General features: G+C 37.4%; 4 protein-coding genes across 4 annotated transcripts; 3 read left to right on the forward strand and 1 right to left on the reverse strand. All coding sequences in view use genetic code 12, as the record gives it.

Annotated features, from left to right (window-relative positions):
* Nucleotides 1–223: 223 nt before the first annotated feature.
* Nucleotides 224–5,272, forward strand: J8A68_003929 (uncharacterized protein; the record flags this gene model as incomplete). Its single annotated transcript, XM_049407835.1, has 1 exon — nt 224–5,272. The coding sequence occupies one exon, from the start codon at nt 224–226 to the stop codon at nt 5,270–5,272; it is 5,049 nt and encodes a 1,682-aa protein (XP_049262788.1).
* A 149-nt stretch (nt 5,273–5,421) lies between these two features.
* Nucleotides 5,422–6,561, forward strand: J8A68_003930 (uncharacterized protein; the record flags this gene model as incomplete). Its single annotated transcript, XM_049407836.1, has 1 exon — nt 5,422–6,561. The coding sequence occupies one exon, from the start codon at nt 5,422–5,424 to the stop codon at nt 6,559–6,561; it is 1,140 nt and encodes a 379-aa protein (XP_049262789.1).
* A 96-nt stretch (nt 6,562–6,657) lies between these two features.
* Nucleotides 6,658–7,686, reverse strand: J8A68_003931 (RNA-binding ATPase activator; the record flags this gene model as incomplete). The annotated part of the gene is made up of 1 exon (XM_049407837.1): nt 6,658–7,686. The coding sequence occupies one exon, from the start codon at nt 7,684–7,686 to the stop codon at nt 6,658–6,660; it is 1,029 nt and encodes a 342-aa protein (XP_049262790.1).
* A 524-nt stretch (nt 7,687–8,210) lies between these two features.
* Nucleotides 8,211–10,021, forward strand: J8A68_003932 (uncharacterized protein; the record flags this gene model as incomplete). The annotated part of the gene is made up of 2 exons (XM_049407838.1): nt 8,211–8,922; nt 9,819–10,021. The coding sequence occupies 2 exons, from the start codon at nt 8,211–8,213 to the stop codon at nt 10,019–10,021; spliced, it is 915 nt and encodes a 304-aa protein (XP_049262791.1).
* Between the last annotated feature and the right edge of the window lie 624 nt (nt 10,022–10,645).

A 10,645-nucleotide genomic window follows, 5' to 3' on the forward strand; every position in this document is an offset into this window, starting at 1 on the left:
ATCTTATTTATTTATAATCCTAATTGGTGTTGAATGTAGACACTTTGTTTTTATCATAATTTGCAAGGGCATAAAAAAAAAGGCAACGTTTCACCAACAAACACGACACCAAAAAACAAGATACTCCACCACCACCACCACTTTTTTTTTTCAAAGAATTGTAAACACCAACAATATTCAAGTCAATTCCAATAGTAACAAGGTTCTGCTTTTTGATTCGACAATGGATCCCACCAAAAGATCGAATAACTTACACAGATTTCCGCGATCCAAAAGAAAATCAGAAATGAATCAATTGTCTTCCAAGGATAAGAAATACTATCAACAAGTCGAAAGAGCCCTTGCAAGTTTCGATTCACTTGATGAATGGGCTGATTATATTACATTTCTAACTAAATTACAAAAATCTTTGCAATTTACCCCTAATGAGAATGAATTGTATTATATACCATTTCCTCAAGATGTTTCGTATAAATTATCACTATGTTTATCATCGACTTTACCCAACGGGGTACATCAAAAAGCGTTGAGTATTTATGACTTCATATTTGAGACATTGACAGCAGATTCTTTAAACGATGATATTCACATCTGGCTTCCTGGTTTATTGCCATTATTTTCATATTCATCAATCCTGGTTAAACCATTGCAAATCAAAATTTTTAAAATGGCAATTGCAAAATTAAATCAAAATAGTTTGAGAAATATTTCGAAACCTTTAACTTTAAGTTTATTGTCAGGCTTAGACGACGAAAATTCAGAATATTTTAATGATGTATTGGAATTATTAGAAATATTTAAGTCACTTCTCAATGATGATTCTCAGTTTTGGAGAACTATATTTATCTGTATCATTGGAAATCCAGAAAAGAGAATTGGTGCTTTGAATTGGTGTACCAGAAGACTTCCGATTTTCCATGGAGTTCGTTCCAAGGAAGCTGAAAGCTGCTTACACCCTGATCCCGGGCTCTTACTTCGAGCATTCACAGTATCAATAAATTCCAAGGTCAATGATATTATCATCGTGCGAAGATATTTTGATTTGTTAACGAACAACTTTCCATTGAACATTTTGGACGATATAAAAATTTCGGCCAGGGACAAGGAATTGCTTTTGATGTGGTGTTGTAAGGTTACCTTAAATAAAGACATGAGCTTGAACAGAAGACTATGGAACTATCTTCTTGGACCAGAAATTGATCATACACATCAGTCCCCATTACAGCAAGAGCTCGAGAATCCTACCAAGCCTCATCTTAGTCGTTCAGAGTATTTTGCCAAGTATGCTTTGGATGCATTATTTGCAGGAATGTTGAATTTGCTAGAGTTGAATCCAGTGGAAGCATTTAAAATATCAACTTCGTTAATAATGGATAGATGGGAAATTAGTAACTTAGTCACACCAAAGCTCTTTTCTAAATTTTTGGTGAAATGCTATCAGTGTCGCAATAATCACGAGCTTATGGTCTCCGCCACAGGATTCTTTGACGGAATTGAAAGTAGCTACATTTGGAACGATATTATAAACATAATTTGTTCCACGGAAGAAGATAATTCAGAAATTGATATGCTTGGATTTATTTTGAAAGAGTTTAATTTCAACGAAGAAGAGATGATAACACAACATGCTCCATTGGCTATTGTATGTATGCTCGCAAGCTTCAAAAAAATATCACACAAGAGAGTAGAAATATTACAATCTCTTATTAACTTAGTTCCTCCCCGGGCATATCACGACATCAAAGAACTTAGTTACTCATCCATTGATGTGATTAGCAAGATTAAAGAGTTTTATAAATTACGACTTGAAAATTCTCCGGTGGAAATCCCATTTACAAAGGAAGAAGTTTCATTTTTTGTGAGTGACATGTTGGTAGACTTATATATTGAGCATATTACAGATATCAATTATAGCTGTAGATTAGCGGACGCGTTGTACCAAATATTTACCACCATACCAAATCATCAGATCCCCCAAAAACTTGTACAAAGGGTAATGAAGTTTCCGGTCCCAAATTTTACGAGTAACCGAGACGAGCAAGAAGAAGAGCAAGAGGCACTATTGGTTATTTTTGGAGTTGCCAGGCTCTTCTCGTTATCTTCTTCGGTACCATTGAACCAAGAAGCAAAATTATTTAAGATTATACTTTCAAATATATGGACCTCAATTTCATCATCAAATCCAGCAAACCATCAAGTAGAGCTGATCCGAGTTTTGTATGAATTGGAAACTAATAGTTCCTTTCATGAAATTGAAGGAGGGATATTGGAATTGTTTCTTGCGTTGCCTAAATTGAAAAGAATAGTTTCATTAGAAACATTATGGACACATTCAATCGCCATTACTGATTCGGATCTGCTTTTGCAGCGTCCGCTAGAGATCGTATTAGATGAATTGGACGAAAATGACGGGGAATTAAACTTGGGAGTTTCTGAGTTTTTGGATAAAGTAATCAAAAATGGAGGAGGTAACCGATTATTGAAGTTGCTAATTAACCCGATTTTGAGTTTTGGACTATTACAAGGAGAGAGGAAATATTTGGATATTGATGACGACTTATTTCAATTTTCTTATTATTTAAAGCAATTAACGAAGGTGATTGGATTTAACAATAAAACTGTTCGCGAAATATTCAATAATGAGTTTGCAGTTATGGACAATAATCAAAAATTATTATTAATCAAAGGTAATGATTGGAACATATCGACGTACAAATCATTAATCATGAATGTTATTGAAAAGTTTTTAAGCTTGGAATTGAGTGCAACTATATTGAATGACAAAACTGTGTTACATCAATATTGGAACAGTGTCACTCATGTGCTAAAGATAATCCGTTTATTAGTAACAGGCAACGAGCCTGAATTTAATCAATTATTTAGTAGATTGATAGGGAATGCAGCTAAGTTTATTGAGGTGAGAAAGTGCTACACTGTTGAGATCATTCAATCGGAATTCATTGGTTGTATTTTCCATTTCTTAGAAATATCACAGGACTTAAGATTGCATTTGAATTTGTTCGAGCTTGAAGAAGATAAGGAATCCATTTTGGTTAACTTTATTGCTTCCGGTATTAAGCATTGCGAGACGTCAGTACTATTGGAAAAGTGGATATCTCTCTTAACTAAATCAATATATTTGTTTGGTGAATCAATTTTCCAGGGTCTAATTGATTTGAACAGAGCTTTAGTGAACAAATTATATTCTTTGTTCTTTCAATTGTCGTCACTTGAACCATTTAGCAGTCTGCAAGACCTCAATGCGTCAATAAGTATATTGATACACGGGTTGGAAGACTTATTATCCATAAGTCATAGCTACTTATTAACTTCAAAAATCGCAGAACTTAATCTGCCGCCACAGGGAGACAACTTTTTAAACACTGTTATTCTGGGAGTATTTCAAATCGAGTCCCCTGCAACTCAGACAAAAGAACAGAATAAGCTACGCTCCGTTTTGTTGGCGTTTCAGGAAGCATCCCGGGTTTGTTATAAAATATGGTATTGGGCAGATAACAAACCAAAGATACCACCAGGAAACAAGTACTATTCCAAAAATTCCTTGATTTATGTTTGTCATAAATTAAAATTTAGGGCCAGAAAACTTCTTGAAACGTTGATGGAATTAGAAAGACAAGAAGTAATCGAAGTGTTGATCCAACTAGATTCCGAAACACTTGAACTAGAAAAGCATGATAACACCAAGTTAGGATCACTTAAGCTATTGAACATCTTAGATGGTGGAAGATCACAGGTATCTCTTCCACATTTGTTCGATGCTATTATATTCCGAAACGCCTCAACTTTATTGGATGCTTCCCAGGTGAATAAGTTAGGGTTGATGAATATCCATTTATCAAATAGGGAGTTGGTGAATTTCTTGATCGATTTCATTGATGCAATTGATAACGACACCATTATTGATATTTGGAGCTTAACTATGAATTTCCTAAGAACTCTTATTGGAAATCCTGTCCACTTTCAAAGTGTTTTACCGTCCTCTTTGAGAATAGCTCAACGCCTATCAATAAAATCATCAAAAATGAAAGATTCAAGAAATAAGAAAGAATTGGGTGAAGTGTTTTTGAAGCTTTTTAACCTAATTGGATCATCTAAGCACGGCCAGGAGGACAGCAACAGAGAATTAAATGTAGGGAGTAACGGGCTGATCGCAGACGACATAGTTGATCCTATTATCGAAGTAATTCCGTCTTTGGAAGATATCTTACAAGATTCGGATAAGATTTCTGGATCGTTAAGTTCATTAATTAACAATTTTATATCACCACAAGTGAAATCAAAGGAGCTTTCAGATGTGAACGAAAGGGTGCTTCGACTTATTGAATGCATAGGAAAGCAATACCCAATAAAGGCTTGGACCTCGTTAGTGCTGGACGTGTTTATGGATAATCGCTTTTTCAATTTGAGAGGTAATCAAACTACCCAGTGGGATCAAATTCTTTCTATATGGATTGACAATGACAAAGATAAACTTGGCGATCTAATTGCAAAAATAGCTAGTTCTAAAGCAACATCCACTGCAAGCAATTTGTTTATTTGGAGCGAGACTACTGAGATTGAATCAAAGATTAGCGTCCTCAAGAGAATCTCATATTTGGTTTTGCTTCAGCCAGTAGATTATTTCCTTATACATTTCGATACTTTATGTGATAAATTAACAGCATCCTTGCATACTGGCTGTCCTGATTTAATTCGCTTTGAAATCTTGACGTTGTTTAGAGTGATAAGTCTCAGATTTAGTGAAATGCATCTTGTCTCAATGTGGACCATTATTGTTCATGAACTATTGTCGGTTTTATCCATTGTCTCCGACAAGTCAACCAAAGAGTTAGCTCACCTATCAAATAATACCTTGTTGCTAATATTGAATGCATGTAAGCTATTAGATCAACTTTTAATTCAAAGCTTTGATAAGTTCAATTTGGATGAATGGTTATTCGTGTCAGCCAATGATGAATATTATTCGATGGATACAAGCAATTCAGGAACTAAATCAATTATAAATGAAATTTCAAGGACGCATGACTTCACGTACTTGAAAGATACCCCAATTAGAATAGACCGATCCTTACAAGAAGAAAACAGATTGGCTTGTCCATTATTGTATAAAACTAAACAAGTTGATCTGATTACAAAACTCAGGCTATTTTTTGACTCATTGAGTTTGATTCATTACGAAAGAACATATGGCTTATACACTATTGATATGAAGTCTTGTGTCGACGATATTATCAATGATCTCTTTGAATAGACAAAGTATAATAAATTTACGCTTACCATTAGTAGTAATTTATAATCTTGTAGACGCGTCAGCTTTCCCGGTGAGATTTTTTCTATCGCAAAATTGGAAAAATAAACTTACAACATTTGCCAACTTCTATGTTTCTATAAGCTCTCTAAATGACACTTCTACAATTTGAAGATCTTCTACAATCAGAAGGAGACGAGGAATATGAGGAATTTGAAGAATTCGATGATACGATAATAGAAATACCGCTCAATAAGCTACAACCCAAAACAATCAATGGTCTGGCCAAACCTAACTATTCAAAGTTCAGACCATCCAAAGGGAGTCCTCTCAGAAATGCTGTGGCAAACAGAGATCCGAGTGCTACTCCTTCAAAAGCATTGGCATTGGGAGAGCTAGCTAATAGCTCTGTTGACGCTCATGCTACAAACGATGAATACGCAACCTCTCCACCACCCAATACCCACTTTAACAAAGATTTTCTTTCGAGAAAGAATACAATAGGCAAGGAGGCAATACGTAGTTCATCTGGAAGGATTGGAGCAGAAATCGAGGAGTCCAGAAAACTAGATGCTCACGTCACTCCTGCTTCGCCCATATTACCCATCTGGGAACCCACGTACCCCAAGGTTGTCAATTCTCATGATACTCAAGACAGGCAATCACCAGATGACCCACCACCATTTGAACCTCCAATTGAATCAGCTTCCTTGAAAGCCAGGCAGTGCATAATAGATAAGGTAAACACTACATTAGAGTCGCTCCAAAAGAAGGAGCATCAAGCCCAACATCCAACTCCCCGAGAGCCAAACGCTATTATCAATTCGGATCTCTTGGATGCGAGAATTTCCAAAGATGATACGGGGTACTCTTTCTCTGAGCCGGAGCCAGAGCAAAATCTTGAGGCCGCTTCTTACCACATGAATGTGGCTATACACAACAAGGAAGAGCCGGAATACAATATTCCTTCTATTGTCGACCAAGCTAATATTTCCCCTGAAAAGAGTATAGACCAAATGAAGGACGACAATCTTTATGGGGGTAGTTCCACTCCGATTGCAAAGTTTGACTCACACAAGTTTGAATACTGGCTGAACAAAAAATGGATGAAATTAAGGAAAATTGTGAACCTGGCAACTATCACTAGAGAAGATGCGATCAATAGTCCGCTATTATTGAATGAATTTGGCTGTGTGAGTAAGGTAGAGTTTCAGAACAGGTATGATTACATCAAAAATTTAGAAATAAAGCATAGAAAAAGAAAGCTAAGGAAAGATAGAATAGGTAAGTGAATGAGAAATCTCGTTGTAGGTATCCTCTTTTTAGATGTTTCAAAAGTATGTATTAATTATTCTTCTTCAATATAATTTCTTTAGTAGTTATACAAATCAGAATACATTTGAAAGTATACTGCTTAATTTGTCGTCTGGCCTGGCCTTTTCTTTCAATTGTTCACTAGCTTCGCTTCTAGTGCTAGTTACTCTTCTTTGCTTAAAGTTCCTTCTTATTTCATCTTCGGCTGGATTATCATTCTTCAGATCCAGTTTTTGCTTTCTCTTTTTTTGAATATTTGTGATCATCTTCGATTTTTCAACGTTGTTTATGAATGATTTGTTAAGCTTCTGTTGGTGAGATAACTCTAGTGCCAATTTAGCCTGTCTGACTTCGTTTTCTTTGGCAATCTGTTGAGTCAAATCTAGCCATTTAAACCCGGATAAGTATTTTATATTGATAATGTCATCATAATAATACGAAGTCTTTTTGCCTCCCAACTTATTTCCATTCAAAGTGGACGCACACAATTTGGCATCTTTCTTATTCACAAACTCAACCCAACCCTCTGTAAAGTTCTTCTTTTTATTTCCTCCATATTTAACTCTCTTGTGGTATATGGCTGAATCTTCGGGCTTCAAGAACAATCGATCTATGGCACCAAATCTTGATAACACTGACCTCAACTTTGAAGGCTTCATATATGGTGGAATTCTGGACAAATAACATACGCCTGTCCGTTTGATTCGTTTTTGTTCCTTTTCTAGCTCTTCGCTGGTTAGTTTCTTTAATTTTTTGTTGTTCTTCGAAGTACTTGATTTTGATTCATCCAATTCGTCGTCCCCTTCTTCTTTGTCTCCTTCAAGTTCGCCTTGTTCACCCTCATCATTCTCTTCTACTTCGCTTCCATAGTCTGCATCGTCCCTTCGTTTCTCTGGGTCACTATATTCTTCTTCTACTTCGTCATTTTCCTCTTGCTCTTCTTCTTCTTCGTCTTGATCTCCAAAAGGTCTCGAAATTGGTTTCAGCTTAGATTTAAAATTGAAGATTCCTTCACCTGCTGGTTCGATGTTATCAGCATCATCAAAATCTTCGTCGTCGCTGGTAAGTGACGTTTCAAGCATGAATTTAGCAGTCGTTTTCATTTCGTATTTTCTTATGGTAAGAATTGAAGGGATGAGATGCCCATCTGATCTCTTTTTTTTTTTTGGTTCCAGTCCAGAAAAAAACTCCTTACCCACGAATATCTAGGGGTTGGACGAAACATACATCATAATTTTATGTCCATAACGTTAATATGGAGAGAAAATACATTCTGCAATGTGCTAATATCTTTTGTTCAATTCCATACCCGTTGAATGATACAATCCTTGCAAGTACAATGCTCTTAGAGCAAGCAAGGATTGTAAATTCTATTTGGTTTACAACTTCAAAATAACCTAAGATTTTCCATAGGGCACCAGTTTACTTTCGGACTGCACCCAAGGTCCACGATTTATTCTAATTTTCCTGTGCAGCAACAATAATCGGGAAATAATAACTGTGTCATGCGTACCCCACTCCAGCCCCTGGACATCTCGAAACCTCATATAAAGTCGATTGCCTGACCAAAAAATTTCCTACTCTAAGTTCCATTTTTTGAATATCTACCTCACTAGACCTGTCAACCATGGGTTACCCAGATCCCTTAAAAGCCTCCATAAGAAAGGTGACAAACAATTGCGTCACTGTCTCATGTCCCTTTAAAATTATTGGGCTCAATATTGGTGGCCGGATGAGCATTTTGAATTATAGTGGCAACTTAATTGTTTGGTCACCAATTCCATATAGGCAAGAGATCTTCAATCTTGCAATTAAGGAATTGATGGGTGAATCCCCCTATCAAATTAAATATGTCATTGTTGCTAATAATGAGCATAATTTGCATGCCCATGAGTATAAAGAAAAGTTTGGTAGTTGTAAAATCATTGCCGGAGAAACTGTAAAGTTAAAGAATGGATGCCAGATAGATCATAAGCTAAGCGTTAAGTTTTATGACCGCGTTATCAGTGGTGATGACTGGGTTGAAAAATTGGAAATAGATGATTCATTCTTTGCCCAAAATTTAGAAATGTTGTGTTTGAAAAATCATAGCGGCAACGATATTTGTCTATTTGACAAACTGACTAAGAGCCTATACGTTGGAGATTTGGTTTTTAACCTAGGAGTTCCCGGTACGACTTCCGGACACGTACAGTTGGAGCAATATAGCGAAGCTACTGGCTATCCCAAAGGTTTCAACCCACATGGGGGGCTTTCCTTTATCACTAGATATACTCAACCGCGCAGTCGGGTTTCTCAATGGCTAGCTTGGATTCTTGCTGGTACGAGAACGGAGGCTGGTATGGCCTCTATAAGGAAGATCAACAATTGGGAATTCGATCGAATTGTTCTTATCCACGGAAATGTTATTGAAAAGGATGCAAAGGAGGAATTCAAAAGGCTTTTTTATTATTGTTTTTATTAAATAGTACATGATATATTCGCCATGCAGTAAGGGAGTGGCATTTGGGAAATAATCTCAATAAATGGAATCGTTCAAGTAGTGGCAGAAGACCATTCGCTTTAGACGGATTGTACTCGAGTAAAGAAATGTATATATAGACTGCTAGAAACCTTGCCAGTTTATCGCATCTCTCAGGTTAAATTCCTGCAGCTCACTCTTAATTCGCTTGAAACTATTACCAACGGATTTTTCTTAGAATTCAATTTGATTTCAGGGAAGACTTTGGTTTCGCAGTTACTCGCTAATCTTCAATAAATTACCTATTCAAAATAGAGAATTGCACCCAAAAGCCGCTTGCATCAGAATTGAGATTGTTACTCTTGGGTTCCTGTTTATTCATAATATCGATTGGACTCTCTAGAACTCCACCAACCGTTATCAAGGTCCTCCTCAGAGTCTTACACATCTACTGTTTCATAGAAGCATGAACTAGACCAAAGACTAACTCCACGAGAGCCTTCGCTAAAGATCTTTAATCTCAGGTTACAACGAGATGCCGACGAATGTTTGCAAGTGAATGTGGGGGGTGGCATAATAGAAACTAACACCAAGACAAAATTAATCACATTTTAGATCGACGCAAAACTTGCAAACTGTATTCTCCTACAGTTTACGACTGCCAACGGTAATTCGTAATTACTAGCTTTTGGAATTGTTAATGTCACTAGTTATCAGAGAACTAAGTCGTATCAAAAATTACCCTTCATGTATACTTCCCTGCCGGGGGCACAGCTATGGCTGAAATCATTTCCCAAGACACCTCTTGTAATATTTTAAAAATGCATACAGATATTGTTTGTGGAGCTCTCTGGAGCCCTGGCTACTGTCATCTTAGTCGAGAGCTTTACCCAGTGCTGGTCTACGCTGGAGTGGTGTGCTTGCGCATAGCAGAGAGAGCATCTAAGTTTCCTTCCTACTCCAAGACTCAACACTGAGAGCGGCCCACAGATGACAAAACCGTTGCTGGATCTTGTTAACCCATCTCAAGTGGGTCTAGCAACAACTACCCACCCATCCCGAATAAGACTGACGAGATGAGCCTATAAGTCATCGAGGTGACAAACAGACAATGGCGATTCTCGAGCTGTATGACCCTATCATCCCTATGTAGCTTTGATACACTATCGGTTGCCTGATAGCTGGGCTCTACCTGTTCACTATGCAGTACCTACGCTCCTCCTGGAATTGTGGGTATGGATATAAGGAGGACTAAGGCAATCTTTAGGGGCAAGTCGCAGGTTAGCTTAAGCCGCCCCCCCAGTAGGTCTAGTAGCTTTCCCTGATAGCCCAGGGATACCTCAGACAGCTTTTCTGATGTCGGTATCACATCGAAACTCTCCAGTTTCCCCTGTCTTATATCTCTAGTCACATCGTACTAGTCTTCTTCGTTTCATCCAGTGCTGATGTTAGTAGAGAGCTAGGACCAGGGCGGTAGGTGTCAACACCATGCATACCACATTGGTTCAGCGTTTTGCCGTACATAGTTTAGACCGACCGGTGAGAGTCCCAGATTTCCGTGAGGTAGTCTGAGATCATACTGCTGGGAGTGGCCCAAGTGG

This window comes from Hemisphaericaspora subhashii (genome assembly GCF_019202705.1).
Source record: "Hemisphaericaspora subhashii strain CBS 10753 chromosome Unknown scaffold139, whole genome shotgun sequence".
Classification (NCBI taxonomy): Eukaryota; Fungi; Ascomycota; class Pichiomycetes; order Serinales; family Debaryomycetaceae; genus Hemisphaericaspora; species Hemisphaericaspora subhashii.